Source organism: Nelusetta ayraudi, unplaced genomic scaffold (genome assembly GCF_046127955.1).
Source record: "Nelusetta ayraudi isolate G7.1 ecotype Tasmania unplaced genomic scaffold, CSIRO-AGI_Nayr_v1 ptg000052l, whole genome shotgun sequence".
Lineage (NCBI taxonomy): Eukaryota > Metazoa > Chordata > Actinopteri > Tetraodontiformes > Monacanthidae > Nelusetta > Nelusetta ayraudi.
Genome location: NW_027466102.1, coordinates 8181234 through 8202492, shown reverse-complemented (window position 1 = coordinate 8202492; position 21259 = coordinate 8181234). Strand labels below are relative to the sequence as shown.

General features: G+C 47.6%; 1 protein-coding gene across 1 annotated transcript in view; it reads right to left on the bottom strand.

Moving 5' to 3' along the window:
• Positions 1 to 474: 474 nt before the first annotated feature.
• The window catches only part of lpgat1 (lysophosphatidylglycerol acyltransferase 1), a 37761-nt gene continuing 16976 nt past the window's right edge, over positions 475 to 21259 (bottom strand). Inside the window, exons 5-8 of the mRNA XM_076037556.1 lie at positions 18930 to 19209; positions 14053 to 14179; positions 4860 to 4966; positions 475 to 4030 (exon numbers count right to left, since the gene is read on the bottom strand). Of these exons, the coding sequence (XP_075893671.1) occupies positions 3879 to 4030; positions 4860 to 4966; positions 14053 to 14179; positions 18930 to 19209 (666 nt within the window). The 3' untranslated portion in view covers positions 475 to 3878. The remainder of the gene's footprint in view (positions 4031 to 4859; positions 4967 to 14052; positions 14180 to 18929; positions 19210 to 21259) is intronic.

Here is a 21259-nt window from a genome sequence, read left to right as displayed (position 1 = left end):
CTTACCCACACACCAGTTGGAAGAGAGCGCGTGCGAAAGCTGTTGGATTTAATGCAAAGCTTTTTTTTCCCGGGGAACGTCGCTTTCTCTTACGCTTTTGTTTTCTGCACGGCACAGAACCGCTGCAGATTATTTACGCTAGTTTGACCTCAGCCCAGGCTGTATTTTATGGACAAACTGATAAGGACGACAACACGAGGAAGTGTTTCAGCTGTATGACTTAAAACTGTTGAGAAGTTTCACCCGACCAAAAAACCAAAAAAACAACTGCATTTAAAATAGCAAAAAAGAGATAAAGATGAGCTATGCTCATAAGCTTAGCATCACATCCGACAGTTGTGACACCGACACCTTTTCCAAAACATGTTTTTATTTTTACCCTTTATATATTCTTAAAGGTCTTTTGCATCAGATGCTTGGGGGGGGGGGGTGAATTTATAATAATTAAAAAAGAGAGACTGCGCCGACACCATGTGGATCTTTATGAGGTTTTATTCCAGCACAAGTTGTGTTGTAAAATGGCTGTGTCGCTAGGAATTAAAAGGAGAAATACAAAATGGAAAAAAATTACAGACAGTTCTAGGATAATTTGTTTAAATCCCTATAGTGTTTAATTCCTAAAAGCACATCGAGGAAAACAGTTTTTCCCTGCCTTCTTTGGAAACATGATCAAAAAGGAAGAAAAAAAAAAGGTAAAAGGTAAAAAAAAAAGAAAAAAAAAGGGGGGCGGGTTTCCAAGCTGCTCTCACGATGGAGGTGTGGGTGGGGGAGGGGGAGTCTGAAAGATGAACCACATTTACAGCCACGTTTAAGGATGTCTGCCTACCCAGTCAGGTAGCCCTTTTTTTTGTTGCATTTCACAGAGTTTCTACTAACAGCGACACAAAAGGAGGCCGAGTCTAAAAAAAATAATAATAATGATAAAAAAAAAATTGCACATCTGATGAGAAAATATCGCTGCGCCTCTTTGAAAATCTTTTAACTGACCTCGCAGCGCGGCGTCAGAACAGCTGCGTCGATGCGTCCCGGTCGAAATTTCTCTCCAAACCACCACAAAAGAAAGTTCGTCGGGGGTCGGGGGTCGGGGGTCGGGAACTGTGAACCCGCCTTGACGTCAGGTAAGGCTCGATTAGTCAAGGTGTTCCCACAACAGCGACGATACCTTCGAAACGTACAAATGGCTCAAACGAGGGCGAACGCGGAACCGACAAAGGGCTCAAAATGTCCTGGAGAAACACAAGGAAATTCCAAATTAGGAATTAAAATCGAAATGGGATTTAAAAAAAAAACAAAAGAACAAAAAAAATCAAACAAAAAAACAAACAAAACAGCATTGCTTTCGAGCGTGTATTTAAACAAATTTCTTCATGGAATCGACAGGGAACAAAGATAAAAAAACACTTCTGTCGTTGGTGAGGATAATTAATGAGAGAAAACCTTTTCCTCAGCTTGCGTATGTACAGGGTCTCGACGGCGGAACACGAGGACGTCGACACTTCCATCAGAATTTCAAAAAAATCAAAGAGCAACATCGGCAGGGATCGCACCATCCGGACTGATTGAAATGAGAGGAAGTGGGAAGAGGCGGCCCGACCACTCGCACTCACTCGGGCAGGCAACGCTGTAGAGTAGATGGACCACTGTGACGCCTCGACAGCCTTTTTTATTTCACAACGCTGGACAGTCAATGTAGTTTTTTTTATTAAAAAAAAAAAGATAAAAGAATAACCCAGATCCGGTCTGTGCCCCCTCCTCGCCCTGACGGCGCTAAAGCATATGGCTTAAGTGTTAGCGAGCCTGATGGGAGTCTGGTCTTGGTCCCCCTCCGGAGACTGACGGCCGTCTACCGAAAGCGCGTGAAGGTGCACAGTGCTTCTGTCTGGGGACGATGGAGGATCGTCGGTGAGGCCGTTTTCGGTTGGACCAACTTTTTAAGAAGAGGAGGGGTGCACGAGACGTTTCGCTGCTGAAAATCAACGTCTTTTGATTTTTTTTTTGTCAGCTCGTAACCTGTAGCATGTGGACAGCTGTGAACAAACTGGATTGGGATTGGGCGAGATCACTGAAATGAAGGTTTTTCTCGCTTTCGTTAAAAGCCCAGCTTTTACTTCTCTCGTTCGCCCCTGGCGCAAACCAGGCCTTTGTGACGTCACAAAGGGGCGGCAGTACCTCTCCCACCCACAAGAGGGCGACCTTTTAAACTTCAGGGGGGCTAAAGAGGCTCTTTTTCAAGGTGTCTCTTTAGGACGACTAACCTCGCGAGGTTAGCTACAATGAAAGTAAAAAAAAAAATTAAAAAAATCAGGACAAGGTGAAAACACGGGACCTTGGAAACAAATCGTGTATCCCGACTTCGGGAAGGTTGTGTGAAGGACACAAGACAATGGGAGGTTCTCACATGTCTGGCTATGAATGTGCGTTCATATTCACCTTTGAGAGTTTGGGGGGGGGGGGTTGATGAAGGAGGAACTTGCTGAATAAACTCTCGATTCCTGCTCCGTGTCACAACTTCACTTTTTTTTTTCTTCCGTGTGGTGTTTTTTTTTGTTTTGTTTGTTTTTTTGGAATTTTGTTTTGTTTTTTTTTTCTAAAAGGAACTCCTTTAGTCGTCCATCCTTTAAAAGGTAGAAACTATCTTCATCCGGCACTGCGTCATAGCCACGATTTCTGTTTTTCGTTCCAGGCTCTCGGCAGAGTAAACACAGTCACACCCACGGTAAAAATCAGTCAGCGAGCTCCGTACGACGGCTTGGACAGACGGGCAGAGACGGGCTTTAAAAAAAAAAAAAAAAAAAAAAAAAGATAAAAAGTCAACGTAAAGACTTGGGGGGGCGACGCAATGGCCGTGAGATGGCGAGAGAAGAAGTCAGCGAAGTCAAACGAAAGGAAACCAAAAGGAGAAACACTGACGGCTACGACTCAGGAGCACTTTTTCCTGGGACAGAGGAGGAGTCGCCGGGGGCAGTTTGGATCCTTAGTGCAACGAAGGCTTCGGGGGTCGGCCGGCTGCTCGGCCCTCAGCGGCTCACACAGCCGCGCGTCTCCGGGAGGGAGCGAGGCTGAGAGGGCTTCATCAGCTCTCGCCGGAGGAGGAGGAGAAGGAGAACGAGGGCAGACGTGACACTTCTAGGCGTGCAATCACTCTCTCACACACACACACACGCACACACACACACACACACACACACACACACACACACACACACACACGCGCGCGCACGTCCTTCAGTCCAAACTTTTAGACTCTGTAAAACTGCCGCGGCTGAAGCCCCGGGCGGGGGAGGGGTTTCTCAAGAGAGGCGGAGAGAGAGTCCAGCTCCAGAGCGCCCCCCGGAGGAGTCCTGAGCCTCGCGTCGGTGGTCAGGTCGGTCGCTTTCAGGGGAGCGTCGAGCATCTCAATGTGTGTGAGAAGATGTGTAAACTTTTTTTTTTTGGAAGTGGGGGAGGGGAGGGGTATTTTGCGAGGCCTTCAAAGAGAGCGTGTATTTTTTTTTTGGGGGGGGGGTGTGCAAGTCTACTACGTGACCAGTTTCTCGCTTCCTATGGGTCATTTTGGAATCCGTGTGTGTGTGTGTGTGTGTGTTCCAGTGGATTTTTTTGTTTTTCCTCGTCTCTTCCCGTCGAGTCTCTCCGGCCGCTCGCGAGAACGTACATTCATCCATCGTTTGGGGGAGCCGCAGCGTGCGGCTCCAGGCTCGCGCACCAGGGGGGGCCGAATCCCCGAGGCTTTGTCCGAGTCCGAGTCCAGTCGTACGGGTGGTGGTGGTGGTTGTTGTTTTTTTTGTTTTTTTTTCTGTCTTCCTTCCTCTTTTTTAATAATAATTTACTCGTCGTCGTCGTTTTTTTTTCTCATTCCCCCCCACCTGCGGGCGGCGCGCTCAGAACACGCAGCAGTAGAGGTACTGGAGGACGCTGTACCACATCAGGCCCGAGGCGAACGCCAGCGACTGGACGGCGCACAGCCACACGGGGTCGAGGGTCATCTGTCGGGGGGCGGCCTCCTTCTGTCCGGCTTCGGGCGGGAACGACCCTGTGGGAACAAAAAAAACCCCCATGGAAATCGTAGTTTTAACTCTCCCTCCTGGAGCTGAGGAGCTAATGACTCAGTGCACAACAGGTGTTTCATGCCCGCAGTATAATTATGCATTCAAATCTGTGCTTACTTTGATAGGAACGTTAAGGTTTGCTCTACTTTCATTCGAATGATTTTAAATGAGGGCTTGGCGGGCAGTGTTACGGAAGCATATTGCTGCCATACTAAGAAAAAAACCCTAAACAAAACAAAAAACAGAAAAAGACCTCAGTATCACGTTATTACGTGATAGCGCAAGGCTCAGAATCACGAAATTTCGTGAAAGTTTCACATTTTTACGTGGTCATTTTCACGTTATTACAGGAAACTGATGTTATTTCGTGTTTGTGAAAGGCTCAGAGTAGCGTAATTACGTGAAGTACGTTTTAACAAAAAAAAAAAATCACGTTATTTCCCGGTAACAAATCAAATCCAAACGAAATGAGACAAGGAAAGTCACTGGCACGTGCGCCGCTGAGCTCATGCGAAGATTTCTTCCGAGTTCCTGGAGTAGCCAAAGACCATCTTCTTCCAGTACAGCTCAATCGAATCGTGCGAAACTAGCTGCGCTGCCTTGCTTATGCCTCGTTTAATTTAGTTTCGATTTGTTATCATGAAATGAGCCTTTCACAAAACACTGTGAAAAATATCACGTAAAGATGTGAAACTTTCACAAAAAGTTTTTTGTATTTTTCAGTTGAAGATATTTCAGCAATACGCTTCTGTACGTAAAAACGTAAAAAAAACAAAACATAACACAGTGAGAGTGAGAAACTTTGAGACTGACCCGTCTTGTAGAAATGGGCCAGCAGTGCTTCCTTCTCCTCGAACCTCTTGTACAGCCAGTCGGTCAGCGCCTCGGCCTCTAAGGGCACCTTCTTTATGGGGTACATCCTGAAGGAAAGTGACGGGGAGAAGGAATAAAGGTAAAGCACGAGCAAAGCAAAAAGAGCAAACGCTCAGCGCAACTTGTCTACGTTGATGTGGCAGCCGCTGTCCAAGCTCAGAGTCAAGGGAACGACAGGATGTGTGGTTCCACAAATGGTTCGGCTACAAGTGAGTGCAGTGTACTGGGGTTACGATAAGGCATTGGGTTTCATGACTGGCTACAGTGAAGAAGCCTTAGAGATTTATAGAAAACAGTAGTTAGAATAGAATAGAATAGCATTGAACGGCTTTATTAATCCCACATTGGGGAAATTTGCAAGAGTTTTGCAGAGTTAGCCCTCTGTTTATGGTCTCCTGTCAAAGCGGATGATCACTTTTCACATTTGAAGGGGGGAAAAAAAAAGGCGCAAGGGTGGAACAAACATCTGGCTGGGGGGAGGTGTCACCAACCTGGGAGGGGCATAAATGTGTACCAGTTCCTCTTTGTGACATCACAAAGAGGTGATTTACACTTGGGTCGAGGTCACTGAGGGCAAGAGACGCATTGATTGGACAGTGAAGTAAAGAGCGCATTATACTTAACAAAAAAAATTTTTTTGTCAATTTATTAAAATGCCCAATTGGCTGATATGAAAATTTGCAAATTCTCACTATTGAAAAAGTCAACACAAAAGTATGTCACTGTGTTTATTATTGTTCAACATCACCTGGCTAACATTTAGCATTCACCCTCAGCTACCTACTAGTTCCTCAATGACCGAGTCTTTCTCAAACCAAGCAAAATCAAAACAAAAAAAACCTGCACCGTTTTAAAGAAACACGGTGTATGTGAAGAACTTCACTGGTGTAAAAGAATATCCAGGTTTCTGGCCAGGAGGGGTCAGTGTTCAGCCGCAACTCCCACACAGCTCAGCGGTGGTCACCTTCAAACAGAGGTTACCGTCCCCTCCCCGGAGGAGGGACGGTAACCTCTGTTCTCGCCCCGACGGTCCAGAGCGAGCGCCGCCCACCGTGGGAGGACCACCTCCGGTAACGGCTTCCGTAAAGAGGCGATACGGGCCCATCATAAAAGCCATCCATATAGATTAAAGGGGCGACGTGAAGTCTAGCGCTACCGTTTAGACGACGCCTTCTGCTTCTATTGGTCGTAGCGCACGGAGCGCCAGGTTCAGCAGCCAACATTTCAAATGGAACGACGGAAGATTCCGGAAAATGTCCTCTACATATTGCCGTCTTGAAAAATACCAACTCTCTTACAGTGCAGAGCGGAATTTGAAGGCAGCGTTTCTCAACTGTTGAGTTCCAACCCAAAAGCTCCCCAAACCCACAGAGACTCCCAACAGTTGCAAAGCACTGTTTTAAGGCATATTCGGAAGGAACGTACAATAATCGGTCAATGATCTTTGCGATCTTCAGATGACCTGAAAATGAAAGTAGAGATTTTGCGTTGGTCGCAGTTTCTCGATTCTGGAGACGGCACCTGTCCTGCGAAACTCAGTCCACTCTGATGACTTTATATAATAAAGCCTCCACCGCCGGGGAAGACTTTCAGCGCAGACTCTGGCTCGGAAATAAAAACGTGGAGTTTGGAGTGCGCGGACGGAATGGGGAAAACGGCTCGGCCGGGGCCTCTTCAACGAGGGATAGCCGCCGGTGACTCAACGCCCTCCTCCGTTCGGGGTTCGTGCAGTTGGAGTGCATCTACGCACTCCATTCCGATCATTATCCCCGCAGCCGGCTGCGTGGGACGTCGCTCTGCGGCAGGAGCCCCGAGAAAAGTCCGCCGGTGGGGTTTCGGAAACAAGGTGAGACTTTTAAGACGGAAACGGCGAAAAGGCCGCTTCAAACGGTAACCGCGCATCAAAGTACTGTCGTTTTGGATTTGTTTTGCTACTGTGCAGAAAAATAAACTGGAACCTTAAGGACTGAATATATTTTTTTCAGACCCCCCCCCCCCCCCCCCCGAACAAGCACACCTGCGCCACGGCGGAGCCAAAACAGCTCCAGCAACTTGATAGTGTGATCAGAGACTCAATCTAGACGCCCCGCCAAGCTTCTCCCGGCGGGTGTCAGGTGTCCTGGACGCCGGCGAATTAATCACCACTGGCGGACCTGCTTGGCTTTTGGTTACACATGCAGCGGCGGCTCCGGTGGCGCCGGCGCAGTGATTAAATAGGGCTAAATGAATGATGAAATGCGCGATGCAGGTGTTGAGCACCTGGCCTGGTGGTGGGTGTATGCAAATGTTGCCCAAAACTGCAGCAGGTGGCAACCGGAGGAGGATCACTGAAATGCAGAGGTGGTAAGAAACACAAGTACAAATGCTCTGTTGCAGTACTTGAGTTGATTTTTCAGGTATCTGTACTTTACTTAAATATTTCTTTGTAGTTTTAGTATTTTTCTGAGGACTTTTTACTTCTACTCCCTACATTTGTACAAACATTTCTGTACTTTCTACTTCTTACATTGGAAAAAGACGCCCGTTACTTTGTTCAAAAGTGTTTAAAAGATACAAATAGTGTTCAAAGTTATTCACTTATTGCTACAGAACCTGCTGCTTGAAGTGGAGCTATTTGAATTCTGCTGTTGTGTCGTTAAATATAAAAGTGGATGATATTTTAGAGGGAGTGCCTCGGCTTTGGGGTCAGTGTTCAGTACATTTTCAGTACGGAGGAAAGTAAACACGTAGAGAATAACTCATTGTAATTGTAACTAATAATTGGTCAATGTTCGTAAAAGTGTAAACATCCAGTAATGGTTCACTGCTCATAACTATGACTGATTACAGTTTAGTTGTGCAAAGCTATCTGACCTCTGACCTCTGGTAAATTTTTTATTTTTTTTTATTGAAGTACAATTCAGAACCTGTACCTGACAGACTGGGACAATTCTGCATCTTGGTTTTCTCGGTTCGCATTCGCCGCGTGTGGTGGATCGTAAAGAGGGCGGTGTTGTGTTTGTTGTAGCAGGAAGTGTTTTGCAAGGTAGCGGTGATGAAGCGCTGGCGCGGGGCCATGGCCGCGCTCCCATTTCCACCCTAACCCACTTGGCACCGGTCCGTCCGTTAACCCGACACCCCGGCGCAGCGAGACAGCTGTGACGGAGGTGCACTTTCTTCAGCCAAGCGAAGTTTCAGTCTCTCTGTAGTGGCTGGCCTACATTTTTTTTGGCTTCATTGATCTCCCCCCCCCCCAGACAAACTAAATTCCGAAACAGACATGCATCTTTATTCAATAGAAACAAAAAAAAACAAACATCAACCCTTCAAGTCAGAATATTAAAAAAAAAAAAAAAAAAAGCTTCTGAATCTCTTTATTCATAGTTTCAAGGAAGAATTCAGCTCCTGTGTAATTCTCGCTTTTGAGATACTGCTTCCTCCCGTCCCGGCAAGGCTGAGGAGGCTAATTAATTTTGAACTGTTGCTTTAAAAAGTCGGCCCACTCGAGCGGGCTCTTTGGAGGCTCGCCAGTCATTGTTTGGGGACTCCGTATAGCGTTAAATCTTCCTGGCCGCAGAAACAAAAGGGGCCCTGACGCGCCCCCGGGAGTCCTGCTTCTCTGCCCGCCGCGTTTCTGCGAGAGGTGAAGGCTCGGATTAGCCCGCGAAGCTGCGCCGGGACCACAAAGGTACGCCTTCCGTCCTGCACCCCGACTCCGTCCGTTGAGAGATAAGGGTCCACGTCTCGCGGCGTTATAGTTAAAAAGTTTCAAAATCCCCAAACGGCTTCCTCTGGGTACGTTCTCTTGTGAGGTGACGAAGTGAGGGTCGCACTTACCAGCCCCGGGCAGAGAAGACGAACAAACGAATTGGCGAAGACAGACGCAGGCGGACGGTTTGGTCGTGTTTGCGCTGCCGGAATGTACGCTGGATATTTTCTGGTGCGTCGCGCGACCGATGCGTTAAAAAAAACCCCACACATTTCAATTTCAATTGCCAGGCGTTCATCTACAATCAAGAGGGGAGTTAACGGACTCGAGGAGTTCGAAAGGAGTCCGCTCCTCAATCGCTCAATGGAGTCTTTAACCCGGGCACGGAACGACAGCTCGGCGAGCAGTTGTGAAATCGAGACACGGGAAAGTGGGAGCGCTCGGAAGACGGAGACTTTGCGACCAGCGGCTGAAAACTCTGAGGCCGGGCCACGACGTGGAAGCGAAAAACCAACGCGCTATCCGCTCTGTCCCAATATTCCACTTCATAGCGCCTATCGATACGGGAAAAGAGTACCCAATAAACAGGCGGGCCAGCGTGCCTCAATACAGCTCAATGTCTCACCGGGTGAAAACGAAACCTGTAAAATGAACAGCAACGTGTTTTCGAAGGCTGGTGGGTAATGGGCTCATTTCAAAAACGGGTTTCAATTCGAGCGCCTGCCGCTGCGCCACACACTTCTGCTTTTCAGTCAGTCTTCATTGTGGAACAAGAGAGACAGAGAGAGAGTGGATGACAATGTCCTCTTATTCAAAAACGGTGGAAGTATTTAATCCCGGGGAGAAGAACAAAGGCAGGTCTGCCGATTGTGATGCAACAGTAAAACACCGGTTGGAGCCGTCGAGGAGGCGGAAGCCGTCAGTTTCCCTTGCAGACCACAAAGCGGATCCTCTGAAACCGTCCAGGTCGGGGCCACAATGGCTTCCAAAATTCAAGATTCACCCACAATGTGTTCCGCACACCCTGCACTAAGCAATGTTCTTAGAGCATTGCATCCGACAGAGTTTTTTTTAATTTTTATTATTATTATCATCATTATTATTATTATTATTATTATTATTATTATTATTATTATTATGGTGTTTTGTTTGTATACTGTGGCTTTCATTAATTGTGTTATCATTATTTTTTTTTTAATTCAATTCAATACACATTTTCAATTCAATTCAATTCAATTCAATTCAATTCAACTCAATTCAATACACATTTTATTCTAGCGAGTCAGCGGCCCCCAAATTATTTGAAAACGCGTGCGTGCGTGTGTATAAAGTCCCAAGTATTGATTTTGACTTTCAGGACATAGATCACCGTCTAAAGCAGGGCAATCAAAAAAAAAAAAAAAAAATCAACCCAGGTTTCTTCAAAGTCTTGCGTTTGAAGGAAACTCCCGGCCTGACGACGCCTCTTCAAAGCGCAACACCTCAAAGCAGTAATTATGAGCCGTTGTGGGTTTTCCCGTGGCGACAAACAACCCCTGAAAGACCCTCGGCCCCTGGTACAAACAACGAGTTAGGCGCGAGTGAGTTCCCGCTGCTCATTTATTATTCCGACAGAGGGCCTCTAATCACCTCCTCGGTAATGGCAAGGCTAGCAGGTGAGCTAGCAGGCTAAGGAGGCATCGATCCCCCCCCCCCCCCCTTCTCTTCCCCCTCCCCCGGGTGCACTCTTCTCAGACTGAAAAAAGGAAGTAAAAACGTCTCAGATTCAGACCCTGCGGTGACCTCAGAATTTTCCGAGCTTTTCTCTTAAACGTTGTGCTTACGGATGAGTGGAAAAAAAAAACAAAAATAATAAAACTGCCTTGTGAGACATTTTTTTTTGGACTGCAAGCTCAACAAACGTGCCAAATAAAGCCCCATATGATGACCGGGCAAACGCACACTCCACTCCCATAAATCAAGCGCACCTTTGATGTATATTTTTCAAAAACGCCGGCGCTCGATTCAGCGGAATAAAATATATAAATAAATAATAAAAAAAACAGAGAGAGAAAAGAAAAAGGGAGAAGGTGCATTATAGGAAGGGAAAAAAAAACAACAGGATTTTGAATGTATTTAACACCCACGGCAGCCCTCGCTCGGCCTCTGCTCGCCCACCTAGCTCTCCCATCTGCCATTCACAGAGGGCTTATGATGCCGCAATCTGGGAGACTGAGATTATAAAGGGAAGGGGGTGGTGGTGGTGGAGGGTTTGGGGTGGGGGTGGGGGGCACGGCGCTGCTGAGAGGTGAGGACAAAAGGCAGCGAGCGACGGAGGGAGGCAGAGTGGTCTAAAAAAAAAAAAAGAAGAAGAAGAAGAAAAAAGAAAAGTGCAGCGCTCGGCGTGGACTCATCAGGAATATTTACTCGCCGACTCTCGCAGGGGCCGCGTTATTTATTTATTTTATTTTCTCTGAAACTAATCTATATTGCTCGCCGAGCGATGATAACCGTCGCTCTATAATTTATAATTTTTTTTTTTTTTTTTTAACTAGTGTACAAGGTGCTCTTTCCGGGGTCGCCGCGCCCTTCCTTGTTTAGCACCGGCCGGCGGGGAGGCGGAATCTTCCATCAGGTTGCCAGGTTGGCTCGTTGGTCGGAGTTAGCCGTTTGCCACTTAGCCCTACACTAATTAACTCGAGCGGGGGCGGGAAGGGGTGGCGGTTTTGAAGTTTGGACGGTGTAAATCGCTCAGGTTGCCGTAAATCTCGGCTCCGCGGGGAGCTTGAGCAAACGTGCGAGCGGCAAACAAGCGAGACCGCTGTCATGCAAACACCTTCCTCATCTGCAGATTCCCACGGTGGAAGAATGCGCCGCCCGCGCAGGGCCGTGACTAACGGCGCACGTGACTGGCAACACGACCCATCCTGAAGCGAGTTGAGGGTGTGGCGCGCCCGACGACAAACAGGAAGTGCTAATTTCAATGCTGAAGCTCGGACTGATCTGGTCACCGGGAGCAACTGGTGTTCATCACGGCCAAAAACCTCGACTGACTTAGGTGCAGAATATCTTTCCGTGCATCAAGTCGTCGACATATTGCATCATTTATAAAATAATCCCTAAACTGTCCATATGATGTAAATATAATTTTTCTACTCCATAGATATTTTATTTTTATTTTCTTTAATAATATAATCGTCCTCCTTTTGCACTATATTGTTGCTGTAATTATGGAAACCTCCCCAATGTGGGACGAATAAAGGCTTCTATTCTATTCTATACTCTCGTTTACTTAATACACTGTCACCTCATACATAAACCTGTTTGAAACACTTTTTAACATGTATATTTTTTATTTATTTTTTATTTCATTTCACATTTACTTGGAACTTTTCAAACTTGATGCTTGATTTCTCTTCTTATTTGCTACTTTGCACTCTCACACGTGGAGTTGGAGCTGCAACTAAAAGTCATTTCCCCCTTCGGGACTCTGACGCTGATCACAAGATTCCACTTTTCAGATCTAATTTGCCGCCGAGCCAACGTGGGACGGTTGCAAATTTGACTCGAGTCTCCCGTGAAGAGAAAACCACAAAACAATTTTGACCCTAATTTTAACTCCTCTCGTCAAGATCGGTGTCACTTTCAAACGTAGACCACGTGGCCTAATTGCATCCCCGAGGGGAACTCAAAATCCTCAAACGCATTTTTGGAGAGTTTTTTATTATTTTTATTATTATCATTATTATTATTATTATTATTATTATGATGTTTTGTTTGTATACTGTGGCTTTCAGTAATTGTGTTATCATTTTTCAATTCAATTTTTCATTCAATTCAATACACATTTTATTCTAGCGCGTCCTCTCCTGCTGCGCTCGTCCATTAATCCTCTTGCTTCCTGCCTGGGCCTCCCCGAAGAACGATCAGCATCACCTTCACAGACAAACCCCCGAGAGTGCAGCCAGGACCGGGGGGGGAGGTGCAGAGCTGCTGACCAAGCTGGAAGAGGCTGGATTGTGTCAGTGGCTGATTCAAAAAAAAAAAAAAAAAAAGGTCCCCCAAGGTGGTCTTGGAGGGGGGTGCTAGCGCATTCTCTGTTTGTCTAATTACAGATTTAATGAGTCCAGGTGGGCCAGGGAGGTCCTCAGAGGAGAAGGGACAGCAACCTTCCCCGCCCCCCCTGGTCTCCGGAGGCCAATGAGCTTTGTCAGTAGAAAAGAAAAACCAGGAGGACTGTTGTCGCGCTGCCGTCGGGACGCCTCCCACTTGTTGCTGCCTTGGCACCGCCCCCCCCCCCAGACTGACCTCCTCCCTCCCGCTGCCGCCGCACAAAGAGGGCCACTCGCATCTAAAAAGGTGCTTCAGAGAAAATCTAATCCTGGCACACCTTCATCTCACGCCTGAGTGGACGGATTAGCATCGGAGGGCGGCTGGAGGGCAGCGACAGCAGGACAGTATGGACGGGCCGGCCGCATTTGCATCGCATGAGAGCGGCGGCGGCGGCGGCGTTCAGGCTAAATAAAGATGCGAGGCTGAATTTACTTTCATTGCCGGTGCTTTAACATCACCGCAGTGCAATTCAACATGACCCCCTCACCCTCACCCCCACCCCACCCCACCACCACCAGCACCACCACCGTGCTCAAGAGCTCGTTCTCAGCTGCTTACTTCGGGTGTTTTGATGTAATGGCGAAAACAAAAAAAAATGAAAAGGGGTAAAAAAACAAAACAAAAAACAAAACAAAACAAAAAAAGAACAAGCGAAGATTGCATATGCATGTTGCAGAATTTCTTTTTTTTTTTTAAACTGCGGGCGGATGAGCTTTATCTTTCACACACACCTGCCAGAAACTATGCAACGGTAGATTGACAAACTTCTACGCTGAAATGCTGATACTCCTGATAGCAAACGGGCTCATTTACGAATCGTTTCTCACGTCTAAAGATCGGTATTGACGGTAATGTGGCACAAATGTGTATGTCTTTGTTTTTTCTGTTACCACAATAGAACATTTCTCAGTGCCTATTTCCTGCACCCAGCGGAACTGTGAACTACGGCGGTGCAAAACACTGAGGAGTTCCTCAGTCAAGATGCACGGTGGTGACGGCAGACTGTGCAGTCGTCGGTCGTAAAAAATCTGTTCTGTTCTGCGGTGGTGCAAGCGGCACCAAAATACCAAATAAGAAATGAAATCACTGTGTTTCCTGATGGCAAATGCATGGAGACTTTTCTGTGAGATGAAACAAAAAATTGCGGCAAAAATATCTAAAAAAAATTATCTAAAAAATGCACGTTACAATGCTAATATTGCACTAAGCTCGAGTCACTGCGTTATAACGCAGGTGACCAGGCGTCATTTGCAATTTAGCGGCGGCGGGGGGGGGGGATTTGCATCGTAAATACGCTTTGGGCGCCACGTGATTTGACGTTTCTTAGAAGCCGGTTCGGCTTCTCGCTCTTACCTGTAGTGTACGTGCGTGACTGTAGGAGGTCTGTAGCCAAAGATCCAGGTCTGGATGTCCATGGGCTTGGCTTTGGGGTAGGCTATGGTCACATCTATGACCCACTGCAGGCCTTTGGGTTGACTACCTGTGATGGTGGACACACACACAAACGCAGCGGCTGAGTGTACAGTGTAGTATATTCAACACAGGACTGATCATACCTGATTGCCATAATACGAGAAAGGCTTTTGAGAGGATGAACCCAAATTTGCCTTAGTAGTATCACATCAGCCTACTGTAAATTTTACCATCTTGTTTTTCAGTATGGATACTTAAAAACAGGGTCTTGAGGCCAAGACCGATCTCAAACACTACAACAACACAACTGACTGCTACTGTCATCTTGGCAACGCTGTTAATTTGCCACGCGTTAGGCCGCGCAGAGAGGAAGAAGGCAAGACCTGTGGAGGAAAAAGTAAAACGTGGGAAGCAAGCGGTGAGACGAGGGGGTCGAAACAAATCACCGGCGAGGTCTCCCGTTGGGAAAAGAACCTTCAGGCACAAGGTTTCCCAGTCTAGACGGAGCTTCCGCCGCTCGCTCGGCGCAGCGTTGCCCTCGCCTGAATGCAGGGGGGGATGTTTTACGCTGCACCTAGCCGTTTTATTCCCCCCCCCCCGTCCAAACAGCCGCCAATGCTAAGGCAGGGCTTTGGAAGAATGCACAGATGTTCCGAAAAACAAAGAGGTCCCACTGGACAGCTGATCCACAACTATAACACTCCTTATTATTCCTCATCGTGGCCTTGTTCTTCTCCCACACAAACACCTGCGACGACGGATAACAGAAAAACACCCAAAAAACGAACGCAAAGAGATTAGATTGCTTTACGTATGCCAACCACTTATCACGAAAGAGGTTGAAGCACAGCTTATTTGAGCATTTGAGTTGCCGTATGTTCGGCTTTTGTTCGGGTGGAAACTACAATGTGGCGTGAATGTTTGATCAATATCGAATCGGTGTTGTCAAAAACATTGAAATATCGACTAAGTATCGATATTGAAAACTAAAAAGGGTTCAATATGACTTTTCCGTAGTATCGATATATCGGTGCTGAACGTGAGGCCCCCCCCACCGCCCCGTCGACGAAACTTCCGCAGTTGCTAGTATTGCAAATCGTATTGAACTCTATACTTTTCAACATATCGTATTGAAGTCTGAAATCCGGTATCGTGACAACACTGCCTCAAATTAAATCGTTGATGAGACGTCTCGGGGCCTCGAGGCCTGTTGAGTCAGCCTTTCCGTTTGCACACAGAATTGAAGCTAAAATATGAAAGCATATGCAAACAAGTCCGAGTGATTAGAAGGGGCGCCGCTTTGCAACAAACGAGGTCGCTCGACGCAAAAGTGGAGCCAGTGGGCCACGTCGCCGCGAGGGCGCCGCCAACAGGTCGCTGTCAGTCAGACAAAATCCACTTAGGAGACAAAAGCACATTATTCCAGTCGACAGTACGTCGGGTGCATTGTGTTCTCATTAGCCTTTTCGACGTCGCAAAAATCAATTACAGGGTCTCAACTGCTTCCCTCACAAGGCCACCTTCCCACCCACGTTGGTCCATTTCAGCTTTTTATATTCTAGTCTGTCTAGAAATGACATTTACCAACAAACTCTATCAGGGAGGACCAGAAGTTTTTATTTTATTTTACTTGAGCAAAGTAAGAAAGTGCAAGTTTTGAAATGTGTTAAAACGTAAACGTTTTTTCTTGCCATGGATGAAACAATGCCTTCATTGATAATTCTGCAAAAATGAAAAAAACAACAACAAAATACTCAGATACAGTACAGAAATAATAAGTACAATATTATTTCTGACCTCTGGACACGACTCTGACCATAATGATCAAAAGATTTGTATCAATATTGAGAGTATTGGCAGATCAGCTTCCCAACGTGGCTTTCAGCAGTCACAGAACTGTAGTTCAAGCCAAGTTAGTGGAATAATAATAATAATAATAAAAAAAAAAAACCGTTGGTTGATTTTTAAAAGGCCTTTGTGACGCAACCGCACTCGGATCTCGGCTGTGACTGGCCGACCAAAGGCCGGGGATCCCCGTCTGGGGCCTGTGTTCTTCCTCATACGGGTGTGACACAGACTTTTAGTGTAATGATAACAAGCTGGCCGAGGCCATTCAAAATGACATCACGCGGGGATGTGTGTGGGGGTGGGTGGAGTTGGGGGGGGGGGGGGGCGTCCTTGTGCAAACACGCCGCCGGAGGAAAGGCATCGTCACACATGTGCCTCTCCGTCAGACCACTCTCCGCAGGCCAGTTGCAGCGTTTCAAGGGCGCGCTCGCCGGCCCCTCCCGCCCGATTGGCTGGCGCTATCGCGTATTTATCTTTAGGTCACGTGGACCCCTCCCCCACCCCCAACCGCTCAACCCCGCCGCTGACTTTCAACCCCGGTGAGTCACAGCGGTGAACTTTGCCTACCTGCCAACGGTAAAGCGTTTTATAACTGGGAGGAAAAGCCTTATCGGGCCTCAGCTGCACAGAGACCCTTTCAGGCACCCGCGGGCCCGGCGAGCGACCCTTGCGCTCTCTGTCGGCGCACCCGCCGTCGCTGTACTTTAGCCTAGCCTGCCATCAAATCCTTTTTTTTTTTCGTTTTTTTCTTTTTTTCCTTCCCCCAAGTGGCCCGTTTGTCTCTCGCGGTGAGTCAGCGGAGCTCCGGGCACCTCTGCTGAGCCTCTGCGTTCTGCAGAGGATTTTTAATGCCATTAGCATGTTTCGAGTGGATGCAGAGGCTTCGGGTGCTCGAAAGACGAGCAGACATAAAGGGAGAGAGAGGGAGAGAGAGAGACTCTGTGTTGAATCCATTTAAACCAGCTGCACTCCACGTTCGCTTAAACTCGGAGGGATGAACGAACGTCCGCATTTATTTATTTTTTTTCATTAACATGTGACATCCTTCCGAAAAGGATTCGAATCAACCATTTACAAACGCTGGACAACAACAACAAACAAACGGCACAACTCTGACAGAGGATCTCCTCGAGCGTCGGCTAAAAAAAAAAACCCCCCCGCAGGATTCTCGCTTTGAAAACCCGACGGGCCGGAGTTCGGGTTGGCAGCGGTGTTGCCGAGTGCCTGCAGGTGGCAACCGCAGGTGCGTGTTGACAGTGTGGCGCGGGCACTTGAGCGGCGTAAAGACGAAGCAAATGGGAGCGGGAGCTCCACACCGACGCTCGACCCAGGGCATTCGATTCGAGCCTCGTCGTCTGTAGGAGATCGGCGAGATCCCGAGAGCCTGAACGATTCCAGCTGCTGTGCATGGACAGCATGGGTATTTATATTTAAGCTAGCCCATGCATACAGTCTGCCGTCTCTATCTATATCGCATCTAAACGCATATAAGATGCCCACTACGACTGATTCTTAAGGTTCCTTTCTCCTGTTTCTCTCTCGCGATTAAATAACGCAAATAAAACCGTGACCACAAAAATGTTTGCCTGCGATAGATTATTATTATTATTATTATTTTTTTACTTCCTGCCCGCCGGCTATTTTTAGCGCCGGTCTCTAGACACAGAAATTACCTTCCCACAAACACCCACTTGGGATTCGGGGTCCTTGATGCGTTTTCTGGCACGGCCGGCCCTCCTCTTCCTCGCTCCAAAAACAGGACCGCTGGCGTCGTCCCGAGTCTGAAAGCGCGGCGCAGGTTTGACCTCGTAATCAAACACCTGGCCGCGTTCGATGGCGGCAATCAGGACGCGATCAAAGTGGCGGGAGAGGTCACTGGGAAAAAAGGGGCCGGGAAATAACTAGAGCCAAACTTCGAGAGAAGCGACACGCGTTCGGGCTGTCAAAACGATTCATTTTCGTGAAAATCGCGATTCGATTTGCAGGTTTTTACTCTCTTGCCGTTTCCGTTTTATGGCCTTATTTGAGTGGAGAAATTTTCACCAGAGTGTTTTAACTGGATTAAGAGGTTTGCGATTAAATTGCGATTAAAAGAAAAATGAGCGCGTTGTGCCTTCAATCTCATCGCGGTTAACACGTTCATGCTTTGTGCGCACGTGTCACCTTTTACAACTGGGATTAAATGCCGCACGATGTTCCAAAGTGTGCGTTCGGATACAAACGAGGACTGCAACCAACGCCTGTTTTACTCGTTAATCAATAATTAATCAGTGAAGCACAGTTAGAACACAGTTACTGAGTGGCTCTGAGCGATTTCGCTTTTTAACCGTTTTACGCACGGGGAAATTAAAAGGAGCAAGAAAAACAGAGGAGTCCTTCATTAAAAAAAATAAGTCTCAATTTGCTGCCTATGAGAACCCGACTGCGACATAAGACAGAACGTGAAAACAGGTTAATGTTTGTGAGCTGCCTAGGCAGGGGACAGTCAAGATAAGGCAGTCGGCTCTTCTCCTTCTCATTTTAATTCTTCTCCTCTTCTCCTCATTTTTGTTCTTCCACTCCTCCTCATTCTTCTTTTTCTTCTTTTCCTCCTCCATCTCCTTTTTCTTCTTCTCCTCCTTCCTCTTGTTCTCCTCTTCCTTCTTCTTGTTGCCCTTCTTTTCTCCTCCTTGTTCTTCTTGTTCTGCTTCTTGTTCTCCCCCTCCTCTTTTTCTCCCTCCATTTAGTTCTTGTTCTCCTCCTTCTCCTTTTCTTCCTCCTTCTCGTTCTCCTCCACCTCCTCGAACGTTTTGTTCTCCTCCTCATCTATCTACTCCTCCTCCACCTCCTCGAACGTCTTGTTCTCCTCCTCATCTATCTACTCCTCCTCCACCTCCTCGAACGTCTTGTTCTCCTCCTCATCCATCTACTCCTCCTCCTCCTCCTCCTCTATACGTGTGTGTGTGTGTGTGTGCGTGCGCGTTAGTCACCTGTGAGGATGAGGGAGCCGGCGTCGCCGCCCACGCTGCCGTTCTCCTGCGGGGCCATCAGGGTTTTGAGGATGACGTGCGTGGCGCCGAGGCGCGGCAGCGTGACGTGGGTCAGGTGGGGCAGCGAGTGCTTCTTGGCAAACAGCTGGCTGGTTTCCCGCCGCTTGCGCAGGAACCCCCCCTCGGGGAAGAGCACTATCCACTTCCTGTCGCGATTGTGGTAGTACTTGTCGAGGTGGTCTTTCAGGTAGACCAGCTGCTTGTCTCTGTGAGCTTTACCCTGCGAGAGAGAGAGAGAGAGAGAGAGAGAGAGAGAGAGAGAGAGAGAGAGGGAGAAAAGGGGGGAAACGCAGTGTGAAACGGTTTTCAAGCTCACGGTTTCCCTTCCCTTCATCAAACCTGCAACTTGTGAAACTGGACCATCGTTAAGAACTTTCCGTATGGGTCCAAAAGGGGAACAAAGAGATTGAAACCGCCACCTCGTCCATTCACGGGTTTCGCTCCGGAGGAGCCGGACCTCTGCAAACGATGCACTCAGAGCAGCATTAACTAACGGCTCAGCTGAAATGGATGTGAGGGGGGGGGGGGGACTGGCCGTAATGACATTAAGAGCATTACCGGTGATGACCGGGGACGAGTACCATTGATTGATTCCCCCCCGCCCCCTGCAAGGCCAGGTCAAAAGCCATTTGCGACGCTTAAGTGCGCGGCGGAATCCCCTCGCGCCGTGTCATTGTACCGGGAGCTGCGCCGCGCGGGCACATTGATTTCCCCGCGAGAAAATGACTTCAGCTGGGTTCGTATCTTGGCCAGATTAGAGAGAGAGAGCGTCGTCCTTTGCCGCTTTGACGGACAAACGCCGAGGCATTCAAACCTTCGAGTAATGTTTGCGCGGCATCGCGGCTGTTGCGGTCGACGGAAGGTCAAAAACGCTTAGCGATTTTTTTTCGTAGCTGCATCGTGATAAAAATAACAGACTTTGATGTTTTGTTTTTTTTGTTTTTTTGTTTTTTTTATAAATTTAATTTAATATTTTTTAAACCCTACCGTCATAAGAGATGATAACGATCGGAGCTTGCAAAATTGATAGGTCGAGGTTGTATACTGGAGATGTGGTCGTGTGGTATCAGGATACAAAGAAGCACTTTCTTTCACGATTATATGGTGCCACGCTATAATATAACATTTTGATTCCAGAATCCAGCGGAGCAGCCAAACACAAACAATCAATTCAAAAAAAAAAAAAAGAAGAAAAAAAAAAAAATCAAGAGATCTCCAGAATGTAGCATTACTGAGCCCTCTGTTTACATACAACAGCCTGCAAAAAATGTCACGTCCTGCTTCCGACTAAAGGTGATGCTTCACTGTAGTTTGTACGTATTTGGAACGTCAGGCCCACAGAGTGTGTCACTTCCCATCATGCCTCTGTGACTCTCATGATCTATTTTGGCCAATCAGAACGATCCTGGAGAACGTCACTTTCAGACAGGTCAGGAATGAGCTGAGGCACAGCAGCACGTACGACGTTGTGATGTCACGCTTGGACTAAACTCTTTTCTGGTGATTTTCTGGCCTGTATCATCAACGACTAAAAGTTCATAACTGAAAAATCTACAATAGAAAGATTTTTGCTATGAATCATGTTTCAGGTCACAGTCGTTTCGTTTTGTATTGCGAAAAATGCTTTTTTTTGGCAAACTCAAGTTGCTTGTCATGCTGTCCTGTACCGCTAAGCAACGCTTCCCCGACTTTCCTTCAACTCTTTGGGAGAAAAAAACCATTTCTGAACACTGCAAACACTTTCATTGCTGAGTAATTGCATTCAGCAGCGTGGCTTAAAGAGCCCAGCTGTGCATCTCTTGAGGTATTTCTATGTTTAGGAAACATCAAGGCGAAGTGAGGTGGTGGGAGGGGGGGGAGGGGGCTAAAAAAAAAAACCAAAAAAACCCTGCTGTATTGCAAATGTGTCTGCTCTGCTCTGCTCTGCGCTGTGCATAATGTAGCAGGAGACACGTTTCAGCGGCCTGAGTGGACAGCAGCTGCTCGGGCCGGCCGCGCAGCGCAGCGCGGATGTGCAGGGTATTCTGAGGGGAAGGATGTCAAGAATGCGCGCACACAAGCGCTGCCAGAGGGCATCGTGGGTAGAGGACGGCAGAAATGGCCGAGGCGGCCGCTACCGCTGCCGCTGCTGTCAGCGGGCCCGGGGTGCCTCACCCTGGGCGCAGTACCTGATGTGGAATTCCGTGGTAAAGCATTTCCATGACCTACAAAAAAAATAATAATTCCCTTCGATGCGTGCATGCGCGCGCGTGTGTGTGTGTGTGTGTGTG